The 25,270-nt window shown below is 39.0% G+C and overlaps 1 protein-coding gene across 1 annotated transcript in view; it reads left to right on the top strand.

Moving 5' to 3' along the window:
* The window catches only part of DDX10 (DEAD-box helicase 10), a 168,255-nt gene that overhangs the window by 47,876 nt on the left and 95,109 nt on the right, over nt 1–25,270 (top strand). Inside the window, exon 13 of the mRNA XM_071554622.1 lies at nt 4,810–5,284. Within this exon, the coding sequence (XP_071410723.1) occupies nt 4,810–5,284 (475 nt within the window). The remainder of the gene's footprint in view (nt 1–4,809; nt 5,285–25,270) is intronic.

The raw sequence follows: 25,270 nt of genomic DNA, 5'->3' as shown, positions 1-25,270 counted from the left end.
ACCAGGAGCTCCAGGGCTTGCAACTGCAATGTAGAGAATCCCCTTGCTTTGTAAGGAAGACTACATCTTGGTCTTTTAAGTGATTAGATTGCAACTTTAACATCCTTTTTGTTGGCCTTCTCTTTGTGTCTGACCCATAAGCTCTTGAATGGCTTGCCCCTCATTATTAGTTGAGTACCTGCCATTAGAGCTTCTTAATGCAGAGGAGTAAGACTGTCTGGTAAAAGTAAATAGCACAGCAAAAGCAATTTCTCTGTTCATTTTGGTTATTAATCAGATCATCTGGAAGGCCTGTTAGTTCAGATTTGTGTCACTTCAGTTGATGTGATTTCTCCTGTTTTCAAATGGTTGCTCATCCTGTCTTCTGAAAACATTTTAAATGTTAAATGTAGATGTAGCCTATATTGCAAGGCAAGTAATACGTATTTCTTCTCTTGAAATAGCTTCTGGGACTATTTAACCTTTTTCAAGCTACTTTAAATCTTTGTCTGAACCTGTTCTGCAGTAAAAATAATCACTGGACTCTGTTTTAATGTGTTCAAATAATTCTGAACAAGTTCACTAATGGAATATGTCTTACTTTTAGTAAATGTAGTAACTTAATATTAGAATGAATCACTAACTTGTGTAAAATTGTGCTGCAGTTCAGCAGAAATGAACTCAAGATTCTTTACAGCTGGCTCATAGTTCAAAAAGAATTAGCAATCTTCTACGTGCAGATTAGGAGCATTTGTGACACTTAAAATATAAAGAATGGGCTGGTCTTCCATTTCTGGTTTAATTTGTTTTGTCCAAGGACTGATTTTGCCTTGACTATCTAAGATTCAAAAGTCTTTTTAAGGAGTTAAGAGAATCATAGAATCATAGAATCAGTTGGGTTGGAAGAGACCTCCGAGATCATCAAGTCCAGCCCTTAATCCAACCCCACTTTGAGTACAAGATCATGGCACTCAGTGCCATGTCCAATCTCAGTTCAAAAACCTCCAGAGTCAGAGACTTCACCACCTCTCTGGGCAGGCCACTCCAAGGCCTGACCACTCTCTCTGTAAAGAACTTCTTCCTGACATCCAGCCTAAACCTCCCCTGGCAGAGCTTAAGCCCGTGCACTCTTGTTCTACTGTTGCCCAGCTTTTCTCTCATCCAAATAGAGGCATAGTGAATTTACCATGTTAATGTAAACAAACTCAAGGTTTTTGTATAGACACAAAACCATAGAAAAAGCAGTGTTTGAAGTCTGCTACACTATTCATTTAAATTAATTAAAAGAAAGTTTATTAACACATGTTCTTCCTTATTCAATAGAAACAAAAGTGTTATTCTCCTTAAAGCCATGTGGGGTTATTTCTTTGCAGTTTAACTTATTTCCTGAAGATCCTCGTGAACTTACTACTAAATTAATGGAGGTACCTGAGTATTATAGGTCATCTGCTTAGTTACTCCTGTGCATTCCTTAGTTAGTGTTAGGGAATGCTGATGTCTGCCCACCTTGGTTTCAGCTGATGGATAGAAATGTCAGCTGTACTGTGATTTTTAGTAGCAAGATAATCCATTGGTTTCAGTATTGCTTTTAGAAGCTGATTTAAAGTGTCTTTCTGGAAGAGTTTGGTCTCAAGAAGTCATTGCATTTTGCACCACAATATGAAATAGGATTGTTATTAATCAGCTGAAATTGTGTTGCCATTTAAAGGCTACCATAGTCTGAAGGACCACATTGTGGTGTTATTGTGCTTTTGGTATTGTCTGTTAGGATCTGTGAACTCTCACTAAATAACTTACCTATTTTTTGTCTGTGTTTATCAGAAAACCTTGCACATTTCTTATTCCAGATGGGTATGTAAAATGCTAGCCCTAAAATAAAAAAAATAGGTGTAACTTCAGTCAGAGTAGGGTTGTGGTCTGAGTGGCATCTAATTATTGAAAACTAGTATTGCCCTTTCTAGTTTATGAAAAGTTGGTTCATATATTGAGGGTTTTTTTAGTATGAATTTGGCAAATAAGAAATAGTTTCTAAAGAAACTGTCAAATCTTAGGGTATGAGAAAGCTTTTAGCAGTAGTAGAATGTGTTTGTCCCAGGTTGTTCTCCATTTGTAATACACAATGAAAAAGAGGCAGTAATGAACCAAAACACTGATATTTCTTTGAGAAGTTATGTAATTAAAAGTATTTGGGGATTATTTGCATGCAGTTTGTGTAAGCTTATCTACTACTACTTTCCTACCAAATAAGTTTTACCTTAATGCCTTCTCCCTCCCTTATGTCTGAGGTCTATATTCTCTTGGTTCAGAAGTCAGTCTGATGGCACTGGTCTTCTTTGGTAGGGTTGAAAAGCAGTGTAGAGAAATTTGCCAGCACTAACTGCTAATTAATTTTATTTAGTTATTAATGTAAGGCATCAGTGCAGTACAGCAGTCTGGCAAGTGGAATTTCATATTTGAATGAAAAAAGTCTGTGGTGAAGTCCTGTCCACATCATGGGCTGCTCTTTCTGGTGGTTTTGTAACTTTTGCTATGGAGGGAATAGTTTCTTCACCTTGTCAAATGCTGATCTTTGATGCTAGCTCTGGAGGCGTAGAAGAAACACTGATAGAACTGGAGTTTTGAAATCTGTGTACGTTGTAGCTGTCTGCAGGAGAAAGAGAAGTGAACTACACTGATTGTATAGTTTATGTAGAATAATGTTGTGAAATTTGAAAAAACAAGCGTTTCTCTTGCAAAGGTTGATTTTTGCAACTTCGATCCCCTTGCTGAAGAGATTGAATGCAGCAATCTCTTGGCATGTTTTACTGTGCCTGGTGTTAAAGCCCAATTCCAGGTTTGAACAGCCTCCAGCTGCTGCAGTCAAGCATTACGTCTGAGTTGTTTGGTTATTTCCATTACAGTTAGTCAATAGGCCAAACTTTTAGCAGTCGTTTCATTGCAAAGGTAATTAGTGTTTGCTGTCAAACACTGAAACAAGTTTAGGATTGCTCATTCTCTAATTTCAGTTCCCAAAGGTGTTGTGTTATCTTCTCAGCAGGGCACTGTCAGTAAATGTGCAAAATACACTGGATAAAAACTGACTGATTTTTTTTCATACAACCATATTTTCATTGTTATTGCTGTTAATTGTACATAGAAGGACAGTGCTGAATTATGAGAAACACTAAACCAAAATTTTTACATTAAAAATAAACTTTATTTGTTGAATGATTTGTTCCTTATCCAAACTGTGGTTTGCTTTTTGGGAACATGTCCACTTGGCAGTGTTTTAACCTGTGGGTGGTACCAAAACTGACCTGTTTAACCACAGATGTGGTTACATTTGGGTTTTTTTAAGAATTTTTTTATTAAGCCAGGTGCCTCTCCTTTTGCCTACTCTGTCCTATTGGCTGCCATTAACAGTTCAAGGCTCTCCAGGGCCTACATTCAACTCTTGCTGCTCTGCAGGACTTTTTAAAGCTTCATGGACTGGTTATAATGGCATTTCTGCCAGGGAGTATAGATTTGATTTTTCTCCTGTGCTATAACTTATGTTTCTTTATTCAGAGCTGTGTGGTGAAAAGAAGGAATAATACTATCTACTTGAAATGAGCAGCCTTGAGGGGAGGGCTGGTGTATAGCTGTGCATATTCTGAATTGAAAGAGGCTGGTCTTTTATTTGTGTGTGTGCATGTGTAGCCATTGTAGTTGGTTAAATCCTTTATTCCTTTGTTAAGTGTATGTACAAGCCCCAAGTAATACTAATACTATCCCTTCTTTGTCATGTGTTTTTAAACGTAGCTGTGGTCTCTGTGTATCCCTTGCACAATACCAGTCTCCTCTCACATTTTTTTGTTCACCTAATGGGAAGGCTCATGGTCTCTGAAATAGACCTTAAATACTACTTTTTTTACAGTTTAGATTTGGCAGGGTCAGGTGTAATAACAGTGGGCATTTGCGAAGTTTACTGAAGTCAAATGGACTGTTGGAGATAAGGAATCTGTTCCCATGGAATGCTCTCCAGTGTGATTGCTAGACAGGATTTCTGCTTTGTGGCTGATTTTTGTCCCTTCATGTAATGAGTATTAGTATAACTTTGAATTGTCATGAATTGTCTCCCTCCAGCTCCTCAGCCAAGGACCGGGGAGAAGCCACAACACCACTCCCCCACTGCTATGTGGAAGACATGTGTGGAGTACTTGTAACTTCCTTAGATACAATGGTTACTGAGGAAGCCATGGGTCAAACCATTACAACTGGATAAAATAATAGTTTTGTTGACACTACTAGTTAAATATGCCTTGAAGGCAAAGGCCTGCTGTAGAGAGGTGCAAGCAGGTGAAATTGCCTTTAAGTGAGATAAATCTCTCTGTTAACTTTTCCTGTAGTCTTTTATCCATACTGTGTTTGTTCTAATCTCTCAGTCACTGTGAGAGGGTGGGGACAGTGTTCTGGGTGCATTTCCTGCAGTGAAGCCCACGGATGGGTCAGTGCTAGCTCAGTCCCTGACATAATGTCTGTGTATCTTCAGTAACAATTTGCATCAGTGTTTCTCCCACCATATTTTACTGTGAATTACAGGCAATTGGCTCATATCTACAACTTTTCAGCTTGTTTGCTTTTCTTCCTGGGAGGTTTGTAGCTGTTCTTGAGAGTTCTGTTACTTCATGTTCCTTCCTCTCCCACTGTTCACTTGTATTTTTCAAGCGAGATTTTTGTAATTTTGTTGATCAAAATGAATTACCAAAATTGAAGTTGAATTACTTGAGCCATCAATGAGTGCTTCTAATTTAGTCAAATTTTGTGTATCTACCTTTTAAATTAATGCATTTTTTTAATTCCATGCTTTAGATCACTTGGTCTTGCAATGGCACCTCGTGTGAGGTTTCTTCAAAGAGTGCGCAAACAGTTGTGTGCAAAAGAGGCAGCCAATGGGACAGATCACTCAGAGGAGACAGAGCAAAATGAAAATGTCCCCTCCTCAATGAACAAAGAAGGAGTGGAGAAAAGCGGAACTAATTTCAGTGGAAAAGCATCTGTTAACAAAACAAAGGAAAATGAGAGGAGGAAAGAAACTGAGGAATGTTCTGCTTCCAGTGAAGGTGCTGAGGAGAGTGGTGAGTCTGAGGATGAATTGAAAGAGCTGTCTGAGGAGGAGGAGGAGGATGAAAAAGAAGTTCCTGTACCAAGCAGAGCACCAAACTCAGACTCTGTGCAATTCTTTGAAGATGATGATGACGATGATGATGATACAAAAGATCTTGATTTGCTGACAGTGAAACAACGGGATGTTTTTGGTGTGGAAAGTAAAGACAGTCCAGCACCGGTAAGTGCACTTTACAGTAAGGCTCTGGGATCATAATTGTTTGATACTTGACATGCTCTAAGGAAGGAGGAGGAGGAGAAAAAATTCTGCCCTTAGAAGACTTACCTGAAGTCAAATGTGTTGTGCATATGTATCAGAGGTCATAAATACTCCCAAAAAGATAAGTGGTGTGACTTACACTTTTATCATTTTATGCATTTAGTTAGCATAAAGTAATTTTATTCGCTGTAATGAATATCCTTGTACTTGCTTTAATTTATGAATAATAGGAATTGAATACCTGGGAAATGTTGACAGTTTTAATTCTTATCACACACTAATTCACTTGTATCTCTCAAAATAGCTGACACTTTGAGTCATAATTTCGATGTTGAACTGCGATTTAAAGCACCACGAACCGAATGCGATACATGATGAGCCACCTCCCCATAGAAGCCATAGCAAAATGATCTTTACAAAAATGTAACTTTCAAACAGTGATTTTTACCTTCAACAGGACATTTGCTATTAAGAATTGATCCAGTATCAGAGACAGTGCACATGCATCTTGTGAAACATGGTTATAAAGGCTTGTTGAAAGTATTCATGTAAATCTTTCATTTCCTTGGCGAGTAGCTTTTTTTAGGTGCTGGAGCGGGTCCAGAGAAGAGCAACAAGGCTGGTAAAGGGGCTGGAGCACAAGCCCTATGGGGAGAGGCTGAGGGAGCTGGGGTTGTTTAGCCTGGAGAAGAGGAGGCTCAGAGGTGACCTCATCACTGTCTAGAACTACCTGAAGGGCAGTTCTGGCCAGGTGGGGGTTGGTCCCTTCTCCCAGGCACTCAGCAGTAGGACAAGGGGGCACGGGCTCAAGCTCTGCCAGGGGAAATTTAAGTTGGAGATCAGAAAAAAATTCTTTCCAGAGAGAGTAATCAGGCATTGGAATGGCCTGCCCGAAGAGGTGGTGGATTCCCCATCCCTGGAGGTTTTTAAACTGAGATTGGCCGTGGCACTGAGTGCCATGATTTGGTAAATGGACTAGAGTTGGACCAAGGGTTGGACTTGATGATCTCGGAGGTCTTTTCCAACCCAGTCAATTCCATGATAATTTGGATTTCTCTGTCCTTGGTGTTCTGAGAAATGTTGCTTTCATTTAAGCTTTAAATACAGTGTTATAGTAAGGGTGGTTTTGAGTGGGGGATATTTTTTAAAAATTATTTCTGTAAAGTGGATTTGGTTATGTGCATGTTGTGATTTTTTTCAATCCTTTGCTATCTTGCAGCTATATTTCTGTAGTAAAAAGATAGAAGTGAAATAGCCATCTGGTTCAGCAAGATGTTTTTCTGAATTTATATGTATGCAAGGGCAGCCTCCTGTTAAGCAAAGTATTTACTTTTCCAACCTGCATTTTAAATCTTTCTTTTTCTGTGCTGTTACTTAACAGCACAGGGCACTTGTCATGACCTTAATGCTAATCAGCCCACTAGCTGCATTTATATGCATATGTAGTGAAGTATATGAACTAGTTTTATCAGGTATGTTTGTGAAAGATGAGCAGTTGCACAGTAATCTGACCAGTGCCTGTACTCTCTTCTCTGCAATGAGGAGGCTGCTGCAGGTTGCCATCTTGAGTCCAAGAACTATGGGAACAGGATGCTCCTGAAATTAACTTTGTTCTGTCATTCTAAGCCTGTGGTACTGCCCAGGCACACTCACTACCTGGGAGTAGCTCATATTTATTAATAAATTTCAGTTTCATGTTGAAAAGAAATTGCTGTTTTAAAAACAAAGTGAAGAAAAAGCTTTCTGCCTTATTGAAAGAATGATGTTCCCACAGCTTTCCAATTGCTTTCAGAATTTTGCGTGCTGAAATACACAGACACTTTCATCCTGTCTTTCTATGTTGCAGTGTTTTGTTCAGGAAATGGTAAAAAGTGAAACTTTGAAGTAAAAAAATAAACAAAAGAAATTTTATGAAAAATACAGGTGATTTAGGAAGTAATTTGTAGCCTCACTGGGTAACCTTTTAACAGTTTTCTAGCATTAAGCATTTATCAGTTAGTTTTTTCAGGCAAGTCAGACATTATTTTCTGTGATTCAGTGTTGATAAACTGCAGTGAGGATTAGTGGTTTGTGCTTGGTGTGCAGATGTGGAAGACCTTGTATCACCTGAAACCTTCTGTACTTGGTATAATAATGAAATATTTAGTTACTCTTCTAAGCAGCTCTGACCAAAAAAACCAAAAGTTTCAAGATCTGTATCATTAGAAACTTCAATTATATTTAAATAATCTCCTGCAGAAATGCCTATGGTAGTGAAATACATAATTTTTGGAAAGTAGAAATGCAGAGCATGCTCTGTTAAACTGTGGGAAATAGTCTTGATCAATGCATACAGTAGTGTGGGGTTTATTACCATATGTTACTGTGAAAATTGTTGATTAATTGTGGAATACTTTAAGTGTAAGGATTCTATTTTTAGTAGGAATAAGAGAATAAAGTTTTCTATCACTAACCATATTAACTTTTAATGTTTTATTAGACAAATGCACATAGTAGGAATTGCATAAAAAAACTCAAGCATTTTGCATTTTTTATTACACATGTATATCTCAACACTTTAGTTTGTGGGTGTTGAAACCAATTTGGTAATATGCAACAGTTTTTGCAATTTTTGCCATTTGTATATTTTCTAGAAAGAAGTTTTAAAGTGATTATTCCTATTCATATCTAAAGAACTCAAAAGAACTGATTACTCTGGGATGTAAGAAGCACTGAACAGTGTGAATGCAGTTTTCTTGTTGCTGACTGTTCGAGCGTTCTTCTAGAAAAGACTCAGGGACCGGTTTGTATGGATCATTACTGCAGCTATAGGATGAGGCAGGGCATTAATTAATAGTATCAAATGCTAGAGAGAGTTTAGGAATATGAATAGACAATGTATACTCAGCTACATCAGTTAGAAGTTTGGGGTTTTTTTTAATTATTCTGTGTCTTAAGGTAGGAGTCCTGTGTGAACAATTGGTATGTAGTCATCTAATTGGAGGATTATAAATATGCCCACAAAGATGGAATTTAGTTTGCTTTTATGCTTTTAATGTGTGTGATTGATTTGGTAATTTCACTATTCTTGTGTTAGGCTTCTTTTGACAACAAAATAGTCCTGTTTGCTGTGATTGCTGAGCTTCAGGATATGTTTTGTAAATGGAAACCTTATATTCAGTTTCAATTTTTGAGTAGCTGTTGTTAGAAACACCATTGCTTTCTCAGCCTTGTGTCTACCTTAGTCCCTCCAATGGAAGAAGGAGCAAGAGGAGGAGTTAGACTGACTCTGAGAATCCTGTGCAGTGTTGTAGTGTCCTGACCTTTGATTACTACGCTCATCCATCTTTGTAACCAGGAAAAAGTACTAGTCAAAAAAGCAAGGGTTATTTAAACTGATGATGGAGTAGAAGGGGATTTGTGGGATTTTTGTAGAACATTTTGGTTTTTGTTGAATGTATGTGATACCCAACCTAACATTGGAAGGTGGGTCATGATGTGAAGTGGAACAGATCCAGTGTTAATCCTTCTAACAGCGTGACTTTTGGCTCAGTTCCACTCCTTCCCTTTCTTATTGTGGCCCTTGATGTGTGTACTCGGTCTCCATAGTTTTATGACAACAGATAGAAAGAAGTCTGTTTGCTGTGTTACTGTATGAAAGGAGAAGCCTTGAATAAGGTGAAAGACCTTGGCAGATACTGCAATTTTATGAGCTTCCAAGGACATTTTTTAAGAGGTATTCACTGGCTGCTCTATTTATGAATTTTACTTAGCTATGTCAGGATTTTTAGTTGGTGATATAACTCATGGGACTTACTTAGAAGTACAATGTTCTTATGCATAAAAAGAAGGTCAGTTTTATGCATAGAGCCATTAGCAGATAGGCAGTGTTTAGCTGTTATGTTAACATTATGGAAATTATTCTTTTAAAGTGCATTTAACAGTATTAGCAGTATTGATGTTGCAAAGACTGTAAGTACTCCCTGGTTACAAACTTTGTTTCTAATGCTAATTTTATGAAATTGCATTTTGCAATTCAAAGGTTATCCTTGTTAAATTTTAAGCATTATTTATTTTGAGAAATAAGATTAAGGCTATAGTATTTTTTCTTTGTTTTGTTTATGCTTTAATTTTAGTCAACTTGTCAAACATATCACATGCTGACAGACTCGTCTTCTGCTCCTGAATTTTCTGTTTTAACCTGGAAGATACTAGATTACTGACTTCTTAAGATTGCTCGAACTTCCTCTTTGGTCCCCCATCCCTTGTTTTATGGACCCCTAAAAATTTTGAATGTATTTACTGGCTGAAGGCGGTCCTGTGGTGTAATGGAGAGCACTCTGGACTCTGAATCCCAAGGACCTGAGTTCGAGTCTCAGTGGGACCGTCCCCTGGCAGTTCAGTGCCTCCCTGCCATCCCATCCCGTCACATCTCGGATGCTCAGCAGGGTCAGCCCCGGTTAGTACCAGGTGCTGTGACAGTCCCGAGGACTTCACTGTCACTGTCCAAGCTCGCTCGGCCGTGCAAATGGACCTCAGGACTGACACGGTGGGGCCAGTTCTGCGCACGCTGTGCCTCACCTAAAACATCCACTGCGCAGGCTGGAAGGGCACACCCACGTGGGGAGAGCCCTGCCCAAATCTGCGTTCATGAAGCTGAGCCATACAATACAATTTACTGTCTGCTTGGAACACTAACAAACAAAAGTGTACAGGGGACTGCTTTAAATAGTACTCGCAGATTCCTTGAAGTTAATCTGGACTCTTGGAGAGCCTGTTGTTTGAATACTGTGCCTGTGGAGGGAAATAATTTTATATGCAGTGATTCTGTGTCATCTACCTGGTTTTCCTTGCAATTTGATAATATTACATACAATGAAAGTTTCTTACACTTCTCAAACACATCAAGTCCTAAGCTCCATTTGCCACGGCTGAGCGAGCTTGGACGGTGACAGTGAAGTTCTCGGGACTGTCTCCAGCACCCAGTGTTCCCAGGAGGTCTCCCATCCAGGTACTAACCGGGGCTGACCCTGCTCAACTTCCGAGATCTGATGGGATCAGATGTCAGGGAGGCATAAACTGACATGTTGTGACCTGGATATGTACATGTTTATAAAAACAGCAAAGAAGAAACAAAGGTAAATTACCCTAATTAGAGATGATGGGTGAATCTATGCCATGAAGCAAGGAGTGACAGCTCCTTGGAATGTACACTTTGCACAGTAAATGGATCAAGGAAAAATGATGTGCACCAAAGTGAGGACATAGTCCCCTAGAATTTTCTTCTGTGATGTTGAGAAGAAACCCTATTACACTCCACAGAAATGAAAATTAATTTTCAGAGGTATGATTTGTCTAGATCGCTTTTCCTGCACTGGCTTTTCCTTCTGAACGGAATTTTCCTCCTCCTGTTACTTGTTAAAAGAGAGCATTTTGCCAGTCTTGTGTTTGTATACTGCTTTTTTGGTGTGAACAGTTTTCTCATTCTTCTCACCACCTCTGACTATTATTCTTATGCATTCATATTAATACATTTTAAACAGGTGACTTTGTCTCCCTGAAGGTTTTCAGGGGAGAGCAAGATAGAAAATACCCAAAGGCGGGGAGAAGCAAGGGAGCAAGCTGGCTGGCTCTGGTAGCAGCGTTTCCCTTAGGGGCAGCCTTCTTTGCTCCTGTTGAAGCAGCGTGTTGTGGCCAAAAGAAGAAAGCTGCTCCGGGCAGCCCGCTAGCTCTAAAGAGAGCGTTATTCCTTAGAGACATGTTGCAGAGCTAGCATTCTGGCAGAGAGAATAGAGAAGTTACTTATTTTTAGGTTAAATGAAAGTCAATACTGTGATACATTAAAGTCTTCCCAAAGAATGCAAGTGCTTTAAGCTCTCAGCCTGGTAACAGAGTGCTTATGTATTTCTAGTTGTATTACAGCATGTAGTGATTCATATGAAGAACAAAATATTGGCCTACACTTAGATGTGCTGTGAAGTTCTTCAGAATTCCAATGTTACAAAAATTATCTTTCATCAGCCATGAATGGAAATTAAACCTGCTGACAGTACCTCAAGCTTGCCTCGTTATGCAGCACAGGCAACACAGAATTCTATAAAGTGGATGGAAAATTTTAGAGAAATCACATTTTCTTTCAATACAATTTCAGTAACTTAAATACTTCCAAAACTAATTTTTAAGGATGTTTATGATGTCCAGTTTTATATTCTATGTAATTTAAAAAAGTTTTGTTACTCCAGAGTGCTTCTGTAAGCTCTACAAAGGACTGATCAAAACCATTTATTTGGGTTCTTTGACAACTTTTTCTCTTCAGGTTTGCAGGGAAGTTCATTCTGCTGGCTTCATTATTTTCAAGCAGAACATTCATGACTTACTTGCTAGATTAAACTGTATAAGAGAGGCTTTTCAAACAGTCCTTTTTAAAATCCCATAATCCATGTTAAACTCCAAATCTGTAGATTAGTTAACTGTTTTTGTCTTTCTTCATTGTTTTCTCAGGTTAGCTGCTTTAGCCCCCTTCTGTCAGCTCCATCAAATTTCCCTCTAAAGATTTCTTACTTCAATTGCATTTTTAGCAGTTTACTAAGAATTTCTGTAGTTTATGAAAAATTCACTCTACATAATTAGATTTCTTATACCTATATGGCAGCCTTCCAGATATTTGTGCTAATCCCTGTGATGTTTAGGTTAATTAAAAAGTCTCTGAGTTGCTGGTAAGGTATTGCAAATAAATGTCTGCTATATATCTTTTAAAGTATATGTGTTTAAAATGGTCATCCTAAATACTTTTAATCCAGTTGAAAATGTGGATAAAAAGTGTAATTTATTAATTTTATTTGAGTATCTGCCCTTATCACCTATATTAGCTTTCTGTATCATAAACTGCAGAGTATATAATTCTGGTGTGCTGGGCTTTGCTTTTGTGGAAGATTTTACTTTTCAAAGATGCTTTTGAACTGTTGTGAGTGGTGGTATTTTTGATGCCCACAGTCCATCCTTTTGCCATTTGTTGCTTTCCTAAATAGGAGTTGGGTGTAAAAAGATGGCAGATGTGTAGGGAACTTGCTTTGAACATTTTGATTATGACTATTTGCAAGGTGCCTTTACATTTGAGCCAGGAGAGGCTTCCTCAGGTCTTGTGGGAGTTGTTAACAAGTCATTGGCTTTTCCAACTGTTTGCAGTGTGCTGCTTGCCTTCTAGAACAGGGCATGTTGCTAAGTTAATAGCCACTGTGGCACACTCCTGAGCTAAGCAGTACCACCTTTTTATTTTAGTTATTGAAGCTGTAGGTTAAAAAAATCCTGAATTCCATGTGCCACCTGAAGGACCTCACAAGTTGTCTTCACTCTGCTGCATCTGCTGAAGTGCCACATCATTTACTGTCCCAAGGAGAGGAAGATATTTTGTCGTGTGTTTCTGTGTCTAACTTCACTGAAGTACTTTGAAAATAGTTGTTAACAGTCTAAGTTTTGAACCTGTTCATTAGTGAAGATCTTTCTGAGGGATTGATGGTTCATGCTGTGCAGAGTGCTGTGAGCAGGCTGGACTGTTACTGACATGCTCAGGTTTCAGCATCTGGTGTGAATTCAGGTTGCAACGAGGCGTGTGCTTTGTCTCGTGATTGAACAGACCAGAAATGACAGAGAGATGCATGGTCTTGTATCTCAAGAAAAATAAGAGTGCTGTATGATTGAAAACGATTCAGTAAAATCCTATTCATTAAATACTTCTAGTAGGTTACTCAAGCCTGCAGTAATACCCTCAGTTTTAATCGTTCTTAATCACTGATTTATAGCCTTGTTTAATATATTGCAGCAGTTTCATAGATGAGGGTGAATGAACTAAGTACTCTGCAGTAAAACTGCCTGGGTGTAATCAATGTTCTCTGAATCCATAGGATTGTAAATTCTCAAATGCCACAGTTTCCTTTAAAGTCATTACTGCCTGAATGCTTGCTCAAGGATGGCATTGGAAGTATGTATAGCTGTGACATAGTTTTGGGTAAGTGATGTTCTAGAAGTTGAGTGGTAAAATTATGAAATGCTACTAGAAATAATACAATACTAATTTTTAAAGAAAATGCTGCTTCCTGGAATAGTAATAATGCAGACCAACTAGCAAATAGGTATTTGAAGTCTTCTGATTACCTTTCATCACAGTGTATAGTTAAAATTATGAGAACTATTCTTTGCTGTTTAGTGAATGTCTTCTCTGATACAGACATCTGCAACTGTAACCATTGCTTAACAAACTGCCCATGCAGATTTTACACAATCTTTTGGGGCAGATTTCTAAACTTGTGTCAGAGCTGTGTAATTTTCATCTGGAATAGTTGGTTTATTATTTATGGTGATTCATCAGCGGTTAGCCAAAGTGAGTCTCTGGGTAATTCATTACAGGATCACTAACATGCTGCTGTTTGTAATTTAGTGACTATTTTAAAAAGGAAAGGTGTGTATAGTATGCTGTTTCTTGATAGCAGCCTGCTGACTAACCAGGAGGTAGGCCAGTGATCACAAGAAATCTGCTTGGTTGCATAGGGCTGATGCTCCTTGTGTCCATGAGACTTTGGTTTGTCCTCAGCTGTGAGGAGTTGTAGTGTTGTCAGGACCAACTGGGATGGAGTGTCTTACCTTCTTCGTGCTGGTCTCTCTGCTCTCCATCTTGGATGAAGCAACAGCTGCAGCCTCTAGGGTTAGAAATATCTTAACAGAACTTTGCTTTGGACGAGTGAAAGGAAATTAAAACTACATCTCCTAGCTTTATTTCAGTAGAAAGTAAATGAAGAATGAATGTCTTTGGGCCAGCCTGGTGGAGAAGTCTTAGAGATACTTTCATCTTTCATTATCTTTATAACCCTGTTCCTATTCTGTCTTTCCACTTACTTCAGTGTGGGGTGGTTTCTCTCCTCTGCTTGACCTATGTGTGTGTTTGTTCCTCTTGCAAGAAATCTTCATCTAACTGATGCTCACTGGATCAAGATACACTGCTTTGCCTGCTCCTTATGGCCCTATGTTTTGTATGGATCTCTGTGAAGTAACAGGGTTGTGCTTGGGAAGTGAAATGTCTGGCAGACATGCATGAAGAAAGTGGAGTGCATTAGTAGTTCCCTCAGTAAAGCAAACAGATTGGTGTCCTTGAGTGGGAAAACAAAATGACACTGGTAACTTTTTGAGGAGATAAATGGCAGTATAATTTTTCTCAGATTGGTCCCCTGTGTGACAGAGCGTTCTTTAAAACTGCCTTTCATGGTGTTTTTCAGTGGTAACAGTGACTGTGCTTCTTGCAGAGAGACTGTGCAGGGAGGCAGCTGGAGACGAAAAGCCAATGTGACTATTACTGTGTTTTAAAATTAATTTTATCTGCTAGCAGAGTGGAAGGAGTGTGTATGAGGTACTTGTGCAATGCCGATCTTGCTATGAGTGTTCTGGGAATGGAACACAAACCAAAATCTATCTGAAATAAATACTGACACTATTCATTTAGACTGGAGTTGCTGAAAGAGCCTTTCTTGTTGCCATAATCTCCACATTGAGCAAAATGAATATTAGTTGTTGTTTTGTTTGCATTGACTCTTATCTCTGAGTCACAGTGGTAGAGTCCCAAAACACCATCTCTGCGATGGCAGCTTTCCACCAGGTTCACAACAGAGAGACCAGGTCTTGCAGAGCTTAAAATGGCAGTATGCATTTCTGTCCCCATAGGTCTCTTGTAATGCATATACCTCTTAGTTTTGGGGAAATACTATTTTTGCAATCACTGTTCTTCCCCTGTATATACATACAGTTCTAGTCCGAGTTTTGTTCTTCTGTACTCCTGGGTGATATTCTTGGATTTGGCTACTTCAGAGCTTATTAATGCGGAGCATGGAGTCCTTCTGGTGAGGTCACAAATCCCAGTGTTAGTTCCAAGTTTGTGTTTGTTTTTGGTTTTTTTTTTTTTTTTAGTGGAAGGCAATAGAAGAGCAAGCTGATAATATTGAAATGCATATTAACAGCTGCATTAAGCCTTTCCATCTGAGGCTTGTTTACAGTAAGATACACTGAATACCCAAATGTACTTCAGCTATCGCTGTTTACAGACTTGTAATGCAGTAGGCACATGTTCTGCTGGATTCGGTTGTATTACAAGGACAGGAAGTCACTGATGTGGGCTTACAGAAATGGGTAATTCCTCACTTTGCTTGTATGTTTTGAGAATAGCTTGCGGGCCTAGAATGACATCGTCTTTGCTAAAGAATAAGTCTCTGTGAACTGTTGCTGTCATTTCCTCTGGTGTCTAGTTGATGTGAGATTGAGGATGGGAAGAGGGCAACTTCTGAGGAGTCCTGTGAATGTTTATGTCCTGGCTCATGGATGAGTACTGTGTTTACAAGACAGGTGTTCACTGTGTTTTCTCATGTCCTGTTTCTTGGAAGTTTTCACTGCAGGTTGAAATTTTAGACTGACTTGAATTGCAGATGGGAAGAATATTTGCAGAATGCAGTTAAAATTTCGAATCTTTATTTTCATGATGTTTTAATTGGCATCTGTGGAACAATGTTACAGTCTCAGATAAAATACTAAGTGTTTTTATTTTTTATTTAACCGCCGTGGGTTAAAGGAATTTGTTACTTTCTCTAGCTGTTGTGCCAATAGTTTACCCATAATGTTGTCTGGAAACTGTAAGTTCGTGTTTGCCTATTAATTTTTATGGTGGTCACAAAAAGATGAAACTTTTTAAAAGTATACTATCTGGAATACATTTATATGTATGCTACATACCAGAATGATGTGCTAGCAGGAAAATAAGGATCAGTAGCAGAAATCAAGAGGTGCTATCAATGAGAGACTCTGGTAGATCAGTGACTGTTGATGCAAAGTAGATTTTGATCAGTGGACTGAAAAGAAATATTTGTCTCATCTCCAGCTTTGGGACACAAATTTTGAATGGGAGTTTCCAGTATATGCAGTTCTTAGACCAGTTTAGAAGCAGTGTTTGAAGGAGGTGCATTGTAAAGTAAAGCTTTGTAAGTAGCCGTGACAGAATCTATTTGGACTGATGTCAAGGGGGATTGAAGGGGGAAAGGAGAATAAGGTGAGATACCAGAGCTGATAGGTGGTAGTTTCGTATGAGTGTGACACATCTATGAGGCATCTTTCAAACCTGATCCTTGGGAGGCCCATACGATACGGTCAACAGCTTCCTGTCTCTCTTAACAAAATGTTTCATGAAAACTTATACCACAATTTTTGCATTGATATTTGGATATGTGTTAGTGTGTTGCTCACTATCACAGTTTTGAAAATTGACTACTCAACTAATGTATGTTTTCCTACAGCTCTTTAGCGCTACAGTAGTTGCATTTTATAAATGTAAAGGGAAGTGGTCATCTGGTCTGACTTCTCTGGATATTATAACCCAGTTATTTTACTCTATCACTCCTTTATTAAATGCAAAAAATTGAATTTTGCCTAAGTGCATCTTTCAAAACGCATCTTTTCTGGATCTGGAGAGATGAAGAGTTTCAAAATCCATGACTACTGGCTACTTTTTCCAGTGATTTAACTCATTCCTTGTGTTAAAGAAGTGGATATGAGGTTGAAGAATAAAAACAACCGGGGACATGATAAGAGGACAGCAACAGAGAACAAAGATACTCCAGCAAATATTCCTTTGGCCTGCCAGAGAGACTTATTTTAGCACACAGAAGAATGTGAGAAGAAAATGTGATACTGTTATGGAGGAAGTGAATGACATGATATAAATTGAAAATGCAATGTGCAAATGCAAATTAAGGCAGCTTCTATCTTATAGACAGTTTGTTACTGAATATTAGCAAAAGTTGCAAGTAATTTGGAGGGCATCCCATAGTTCCTTAGGTGTGGAAAGGGTGGTGTAGGAGTTAAAGGTTGTATATTTTGACAGAATGAACTTGAGTCAAATTTCTGCTCCCTGCTGGTTCAAGTATTATAATTATCTTAACAAGGCAAGCATTAAAAGAAAGAGAAAAGTTCTTTGTACCACATCTGCAGGTAATTTCTCTCTCTGCTTGCAAGATCAGCATTTACTATAAGCCAACGAGATATTATGTTTTCATTAGCCAGTTTTGTTCTTGTGGTTCTACTTTCACATTCCTTTTTTAACATGGGAAATTTAAAACATAAATTACTTTGACTTCTCTACATTTTCAAGAAGCATTTTATTCCTTTTAGTACAGATGAATTTTTCAGTGAGTCACTGAAGATAATCAATCTTAAAATTTCTCAGTTACTGCTAATTTTCTTTTATGCTTGGAAAAATAACATTCATATTTTATTTTTCCTTTGGACACTTCTTAAGCACTTATGAGCAATAATAGTCTTCTAAAACATTTCATGATGTAATGTTGAATAGCTGCTAGTGATTAAAACAAAGACACTTATAATGGAATATTCACTGGGTAAATCGAAAAGAGACTAACCAGTAAATAGTGGTATGAGAAACATTAAGTTCTAGTGGAAAAACATTGGAGAATTGAAATGTAATTTTAGGTTGAGTCTTTTATCAAGTGTTGGCATGTTTTTTCAATTTTCTTGTTAGTTACTGAAATAATACTTCAAATGATTCTGTTGTTACGTACTCACCTGAATGCAGCGTTAAGTGCTGTGGTCTCTGAAATGGGTAGAGCTGTCCGGGGATCTGAACTGTGCTTGTGTTGGGGCAGGTGGTAACTGATGTGGTTAAAAACTGATCTCACAGTCATGCTTCTGAGGGTCTTCAGCTAGATGAATTTCTTGCCTGTATGTTGGTACAGGCATCTCTTATTTCTGGTACTGGAATTGGAACTTCTGGACTGTGATATTTACAAAGCCAGACAGTTCTTCACATATTTTCCTGGAGAACATGTGGAGTAAATTGGAGCAGATCTCATTTTACTTTATGACTTTTTACCTGTCTGAACCTTAGGAGGGAACCTAGAAATGGGTACGTTCTCTCACGGTGCAAGATGTTGGTTACCACGTTGATAGAGCAACGGGTATCACTTAGATACGAAGAATTTCCAAAAGATACTATCCCCTCATAATGCTGAAGAAGGGACTGAGAGAGGAAGCTCTTCCAGGCGCTTGAGTTTTGCTGGGGTGAGTCAGGTGACAGACTGGAAATCAGTTTTTTCCAACTGCTTGTCTTTGCTTGGAGGGGGTTGTGGCTGTGACTGTGGCTGTTTCGCTGTGAGAGGATGGAGTGGGATGGGCTGTGGAGAGCTGTGCTATTATGGCAGCTGCTGCTGCTGCCGGAGGGGGCTCCTGTGGGCAGGGCTGAGGGTCTGTGCAGCAAGTCATGGCTGCTTCCTCAGGGCCTGGGCTGAAAAAAATGGCACTTGGCCTCTGCCACAGAAGGGGTGTGTCTGTGCTTCCTTGTGTCTCACCTCTTGCTGCTCCTTTAGCTTCTTCCAGAAACAGAATGCTGCAGCATTCCTCCTCTTCCAAAGGAGTGACTTCACAGCATGATTCCTGATATATGGTCACTCCAAAGGTACTCACCCACTTAGAGAAAGGGGCATTAATGGCAAGGAATTCAGCATTTAAACTGGAGGAATTGGTATTTGTACTGCTGTGTTCTGTCTCTCAAGTCTGAAGGTAATGAGGAAGGTAGGAAAAATAATTAGCAAAAGCAATTTCTGGGCACATATAACTATCTGAAGATCTTACAACTAAAGAATTATTAGCTGCTCTTCTCATTTATTCATCTGAACAATGCAGTGCTAATGAAAAAGTATTTCCAAGTAAATTTATTCTCATTTTTGCAGCAGAATGGCTCAAATCTATATTACAGTATTTTTATCAAAGTAAGATTAAATATAAATTCATATGGAAGTTCTGCACATATTCAAGAGGTTAATGTTTATATTAAATATTCAAACTTTTAATTCTGAGTTATTGTTTTTCATTCTGTTTTGTTGATTTTAATGGTTTAACCCCAGCTGGTAACTCAGCACCATGTAGCTGCTCGCTCACTCCACCCTGGTGGGACAGGGGAGAGAAGCAGAAGAATGAAAGAGAAAAAACTCCTGATTTGGGTTAAAGACAGTTTATTGGGTAAAGCTAGAGCTGCACACAAAAGCAAACCAAACCAAGGAATTCCTTCACCACTTCCCATGGACAGGCAGGTGTTCAGCCATCCCTGGGAAAGCAGGGACCCAAAACTCATAACAGTGACCTGGAAAGACAAGCACCGTCACTCCAAACATCCCCCCTTCCTTCTTCTTCAGTCAGCTTTGTATTCTGAGCATGATACCATATGGTCTTGAATGTTCCTTTGCCCAGTTGGAGTCAGCCATCCTGTCTGTGTCCCCTCCCAACTCCTTGTGCAACCCCAGACCACTCACGGGTGGGGTGGGGTGAGAGGCAGAAAAAGCCTTTGCTCTTTGTAAGCCCTGCTCAGGAGGAATGAAAACATCCCTGTCTTATCAACACTACTTCCAGCATAAATCCAAAAAAATAACCCCATACTAGCTGCTGTGGAAAAAAATTAATGCTACTCCAGTCAAAACCAGGACACGAGCCTAATGGTGTTGCCACAAAATCAGTGAAATAGTGGACATTTAATTTCCAAATGCTCCAGCTACTAACTTTGTTTCAGGAGTGAACCCAAACTTCATATTCTTAATTATCTTTGGCACTTTTCATCAATTCCTGTAGAATTCCATCGTCCTTGAAATGTGGGCATCTCTGATTCACAGAAAAAAATGCCATATGTTGGTGAAAGCTGTGAATATATTTGCAAAGAGATATTAAGCTCTCAAAGCTCAGTACCGTCTTTACAGATGTCAGTGACTGGGGGTTACCTAGCGAAGGTTTAATGAGGTGGCTCAACATAATGACTAAGCCAGTTGTTTATATATGGTTGACTCAAAGTTTTTCTCAAGTATAACTCTGTGTTTCAGCATGATGACATTAATATGTGGTGACTCAAGTTCTTCAGTCATGAGAGATTATGTAGCGGTTAAGGAAATTTAAGGTGATGGGACAAAATCAGGTTATTTCTAACTATGAACCTGTTATCTGTTTGTTTTCCCCTATTCGGTTTGTTTACTCCGAGAAGATGCTATGAGCTCAATTTCTGTGCTATATAAAAATCTTTTTTTGTTTACACATAGGTTATTTAAAATTCATTGAGCATTTCTGTGTACTTCAGTGTCTGGTGTTTGTGAGCTGTGTCGTTGCATTTACAAAATGATGGAAAACTGTTGAAGGTGAAAGCTTAGGTCTCATTATAAACTACAGTGTGAATTTGAGCAGTGCATTCAGGCTTTTTAAACTTACCTTTCCTTTTTTATGTACTGTTTTTTATATCTTACCAAGGAAAACTCTAGCTGTTATCTTTGGAGTTTTCTGAAAGCAGACTTTCTGTCCTGCCTACATCAATGAATTATAAGTGAGTTTCACTGTCTTGAGACAAACTTCTGCTGTTCTCTTATGTTCAGAAAAGGGGCTGAAATTTAACAGCACAAGCAATTCAGGACTATCTATCAACTGCCTTTTCCAGCTGTCCTTCTTGGGATCCTGCTGGCTTGTGTAGCTACTGCATTCACTCTGTTCACAGTCTAAAAGGACTTGGTGCAAAATAGAAATTCAGTGTTTGTGCAGTGGTACCTGGGGCATCTGAATGTCAGACTTTATCTGATGACATTGCATTCTTCACCTATTTTAATAAGATTGCAAGGATAATATAGTTGAAATTTAGAGTTGTCATAAGGATAAGGTCAGCAAGTAGATCAGAGATGAATTGGAATTGACCCTGATTTCTTTTCACTTGAGTTAATTTACCAGTTTACTAAAGTACCAACCATTTAGGATTCAGTGCATGACCAAGTTGTGTGACAGGCTGGAGTTGTCTTACCTTTTTTTTAAAAAAGGTATGTATCTTATACACATAAAATACTGAACCCTCATATGTTTCATATTTACAAAGTATGTATGTATATGATGTATAAAGGTACCTTTAGGTGTATTCTATAAAATAAAATTTATATATGTTTCATTTCACATATATGTAATTCATATATATATGTGTATATATACCCCAAATATTTCTGCTTCTAGCATCTTTCCTAAGGAACCTTACTGTTGATTCCCTGAACTCAGCATATTTTATATGGAGTGAATTTTGCTAATGTAAATGGCAAGAGTCTGATGATTAAGATTTTAATTTTTGTGTTATTTCTTGCAGTCTCAACTAGGAGTACCAGCTCCTTAACAGGAATTTTTCCAGGTTTCGTGGTTGCCTGGAAGGTGCCCTGTTTTAGAGGGCAATTGGCAAAGGCCAGAGAGGAGCAGGGTGTATTTGTCTTTCAGGCAACTTTGCTATTTAAGGAATTTTATGTGATGGTTATTGGATAAAGTTATTTTTGCACAGGAGCTGTGTCTTGTTTTCTGTTCCTTTCTCTCTTACTTCCTCTATGTTGTTCTTTTTGTTAGTGCTGACTGTCACAAATGCAGCAGTTAGCTGACTTGGGAGAAAGAATTTCTCACCAGTCAGTTTTCTTGGTACAGAAAGATAAATTTGCTCTCAGTCTTGTATTAATCTGAAATGTTGATCATCTGATTTTCAGGAAAGGGTATGAGCTGATACCATCTTGAACTCATTTTTATATATCATCAAGGCTGGATGCAAAGATTTTCTGTTAATTCCAGGGAACTGTGGTATGAGTTCCTGAACCACTCTTCAGGAATTACTGTTGCATAAGCAGTGCTGCTTTCCTGCAGGTGTAGATTGAGATGGTGAAGGATAGGGTTTATGTTATGGCTGTATAGGGGCATGAGTAGCTGGGCTTGAGGAAAACTAAGTCATCCCTTTGGGTTATTCAGCGAACATGGTTTCCTTTTGTGTATGTGTTTATGGTGAGTAGCTGGGACTTATGCAGATGCCCACTGTGCACCAAGAGCAGCAGAAGTAGCCTAACTGTTGTTTAGCATTAGCTGTAGTTGCTCAGAGAGAGGGAAGGGATTTGAGTATTTTGGTTTTGTTTTGTTCTAGGCAAGTTTCAGAGAAGGTATTGCTCACTCTAAAGGCATATACAGTAATAATATAAGAAAACGTATGTAGGAATAGTAGACTTAAGGAGAGAAGGCAAAACCACACTTCTATGCAAACAGAAGTGGGAGTTTCTGTGGCAGTTAGAATTCTTTAGTTCTTCTGGGACATGAGTTAATTTAAAATGTGTTGATTGTTATACTTCACCTTTTTATTGTATCCTTAGTTTGTGTTGGATATGCTGATCACAGCTAAGGCAGTGAAACCTATTTTCTGTTTTATCAGAAAGCTACTGCAGTTGTTAGACATTATTTTGTGAACATCTGTCACTTTTAATATTGATTTGGCAACCCCCCAAATGGTTAATGAATAAATGAATTCTAAGATCTGAATGGGCTGTGCTTGCATTGGAGAGTTTTGGTGGCTAGCTGCATACACAACAGAGAGCACTTCTAAATATTGGGTCTAGACTAATTAGGTTATTCTAATATATGAGTTGTTGATGAAAGCACTTAAAACTTCAGTTGAAAGAATCATCAAGCAAGCAACAAGAAGAATAAAAAAAGTCTGCTCAAGAACTCCCTCTTGAGCTTCAAATTGAGAAGTATTGCTAATCCCAGCTGTGTAGTCAGAGCAACATGCCAGCTGTCCCAGACCTGAATTTGACAGCTGACTGCTGTAGGCAGAGTAACAAGTGGTAGACAACCACAGAGACATATTTTGATGCTGTCTGGGGCTGGGGGAAGGAAAGGTGCATAAAAATTATTTTTTTAATGGTTGCTCAGCACAGAATGAGGAAACACTGAGAGGGCAGCAGATCTCTTATTCTTCATGCAGGTTTTGCCAAACTGAGTGTGTCAAGGTGCTGTGTTGAATAAGTGGGGGTTTTATGGGATAGATGAAAGAGGGTTATTTTTTTTTCACTGTATTAAAGTCATGGAGATACATAGGTTAAGGTGGATGAAACTTTTTGAGTAGACTCAGAGGTCAAAAATGGTAACTGCTTCAGAAGGAGAGAAATTTTGCTTTTGGAAGTGTTAGAGACCTTTCTGCATGGCCTGGGGCAGCTTAGCAAATCCTTCTGGCCCTTTTTCAAAGCATTTAATATGGGTGCTGATGCTTAAATGGTTATTCCTTTAAGTGCATTCATAGATGATTGGCGGGATGAGAAAGGAGCTGAAAGAATTGGAGCCGTTCAGCTTGGGAAAGAGTAGGCTTCTTGGTTGCCTGATTCTGGCCTTCCAGTACCTGAAGGCAGCCTACAGAAAAGATTGGAAAGGGACTATTTACAAGCGCATGTGGTGATAGGACAAGAGGGCATGGATTAAAACTAAAAAAGAGTAGATTTAGATTAGATATTAGGAAAAAAATCTTTACTGTGAGGGTGGTGAGGCACTGGAACAGGTTGCCCAGAGAAGCTGTGGATGCCCCATCCTTGGGAGTTTTTGAGACCAAGTTGGATGGGACTCTGAGCAACCTGGTCTCGTGAAAGGTGTCCCTGCCCATGGCAGAGGGACTGGAGCTAGACGATCTTTAAGGTCCCTTCCAACCCAAGTCATTCTGTAATTCTGTGAAAACCTCATGCTTGATTTGCAGAATAGTATTATGGTTAGAAATGAAGTCCTAAAAGTCTGGAAATGGATAGTAGTACAGAAAGCCAGTGGCATCCTGGCCTGTATCAGCAATAGTGCCGCCACAGGGCAGTGATTGTCCCCCTGTACTTGACACTGGTGAGGCTGAACTGCAAATCCCATGTTCAGTTTTGGTCCCCTCACTACAAGAAAGATACTGAGGTCCTGGAGCGTGTCCAGAGAAGGGCAGTGAAGCTGGTGAAGGGTCTGGAACACAAGTCTTATGGGGAGCATCTTAGGGAGCTGAGGGTGTTTAGTCTGGAAAAAAGGAGGCTCAGGAGGGACTTTAGTACTCCCTGCAACTACCTGAAAGGAGATTGTAGTGAGGTGTGGGTTGATCTCATCTCTCAGCTAACAAGCGACAAGACAAGAGGAAACATCCTGAAGTTGCACCAGGGAATGTTTAGATTGGATATTAGGAAATTTATAGAAAGGGTTGTCAAGCACTGGAACAGGCTGCCCAGGGAAGTGGTGGAGTCACCGTTCCTGGACATATGTGAAAGATGGGTGGATGTGGCACTCAGGGACGTGGTTTGGTGGTAGACTTGGCAGTACTGGATTAACGGCTGTACTCAGTGATCTTAAAGGTCTTTTCCAACCTACATGATTCTATGGTTCTGTAGGGATACAGGCAGTAGTCCTGCAACTTAATTGACAAATGAAAATAATACCTTGACCTTGGCAACTGGAATATTCAAAAATTGAAAAACAAATCTGATCTTACATGTGTGCTTAAATGGTGAGGCTGACAGACTGCTGCATGTGCACTGACTTTTGCTAGCCCCTCTAGTACTCAAGCAAGGTATGCTTATGTGTGGGTGGCTTGAAAATTTGAAAGCTCCTCTCTCTCTGAACAGTGTCAACTCCCCCAAAACCACAACCCAAGACTTTCTCAGAAAGTGTTTATTCTTGTTGCGTGAACTTGAATCTTAACCTTGTTCAGGTCATCTGACCTACGCCCCATGCTTTTGAAATAGAGTTGATACTTGCATCTGGAACAGAAAAGTTTAAAGGTAATATATGAAATACATTGGTATAACCAAAGGTTGTGATGATTGTCATCTTAGCAATGCTCCTCCACGGCCACAGCAGCAGCCACCTTAAAGTAGCTATTGGTGCATTTCCTTGCATTCATTTGGGTGTGATGTACTTCAAATAACCCAAAAGTTCTAAAGCACTTTGCTTATCCAGATTTTTAGCAAATAATTGAGTTTGTAATTTTTGTAGTTTACAAAGACTCCTTAAGTAGACTTGTCTTGGCAATCTGTCCCAAGAGATCCTGTATTATTTCTTGAATGACAATCTAAGTGCTGTGCTCAACCACCCTAATGAGTGAGC

Source organism: Pithys albifrons, chromosome 1 (genome assembly GCF_047495875.1).
Source record: "Pithys albifrons albifrons isolate INPA30051 chromosome 1, PitAlb_v1, whole genome shotgun sequence".
Lineage (NCBI taxonomy): Eukaryota > Metazoa > Chordata > Aves > Passeriformes > Thamnophilidae > Pithys > Pithys albifrons.
This window is presented reverse-complemented; position numbering and strand designations above follow the sequence as displayed.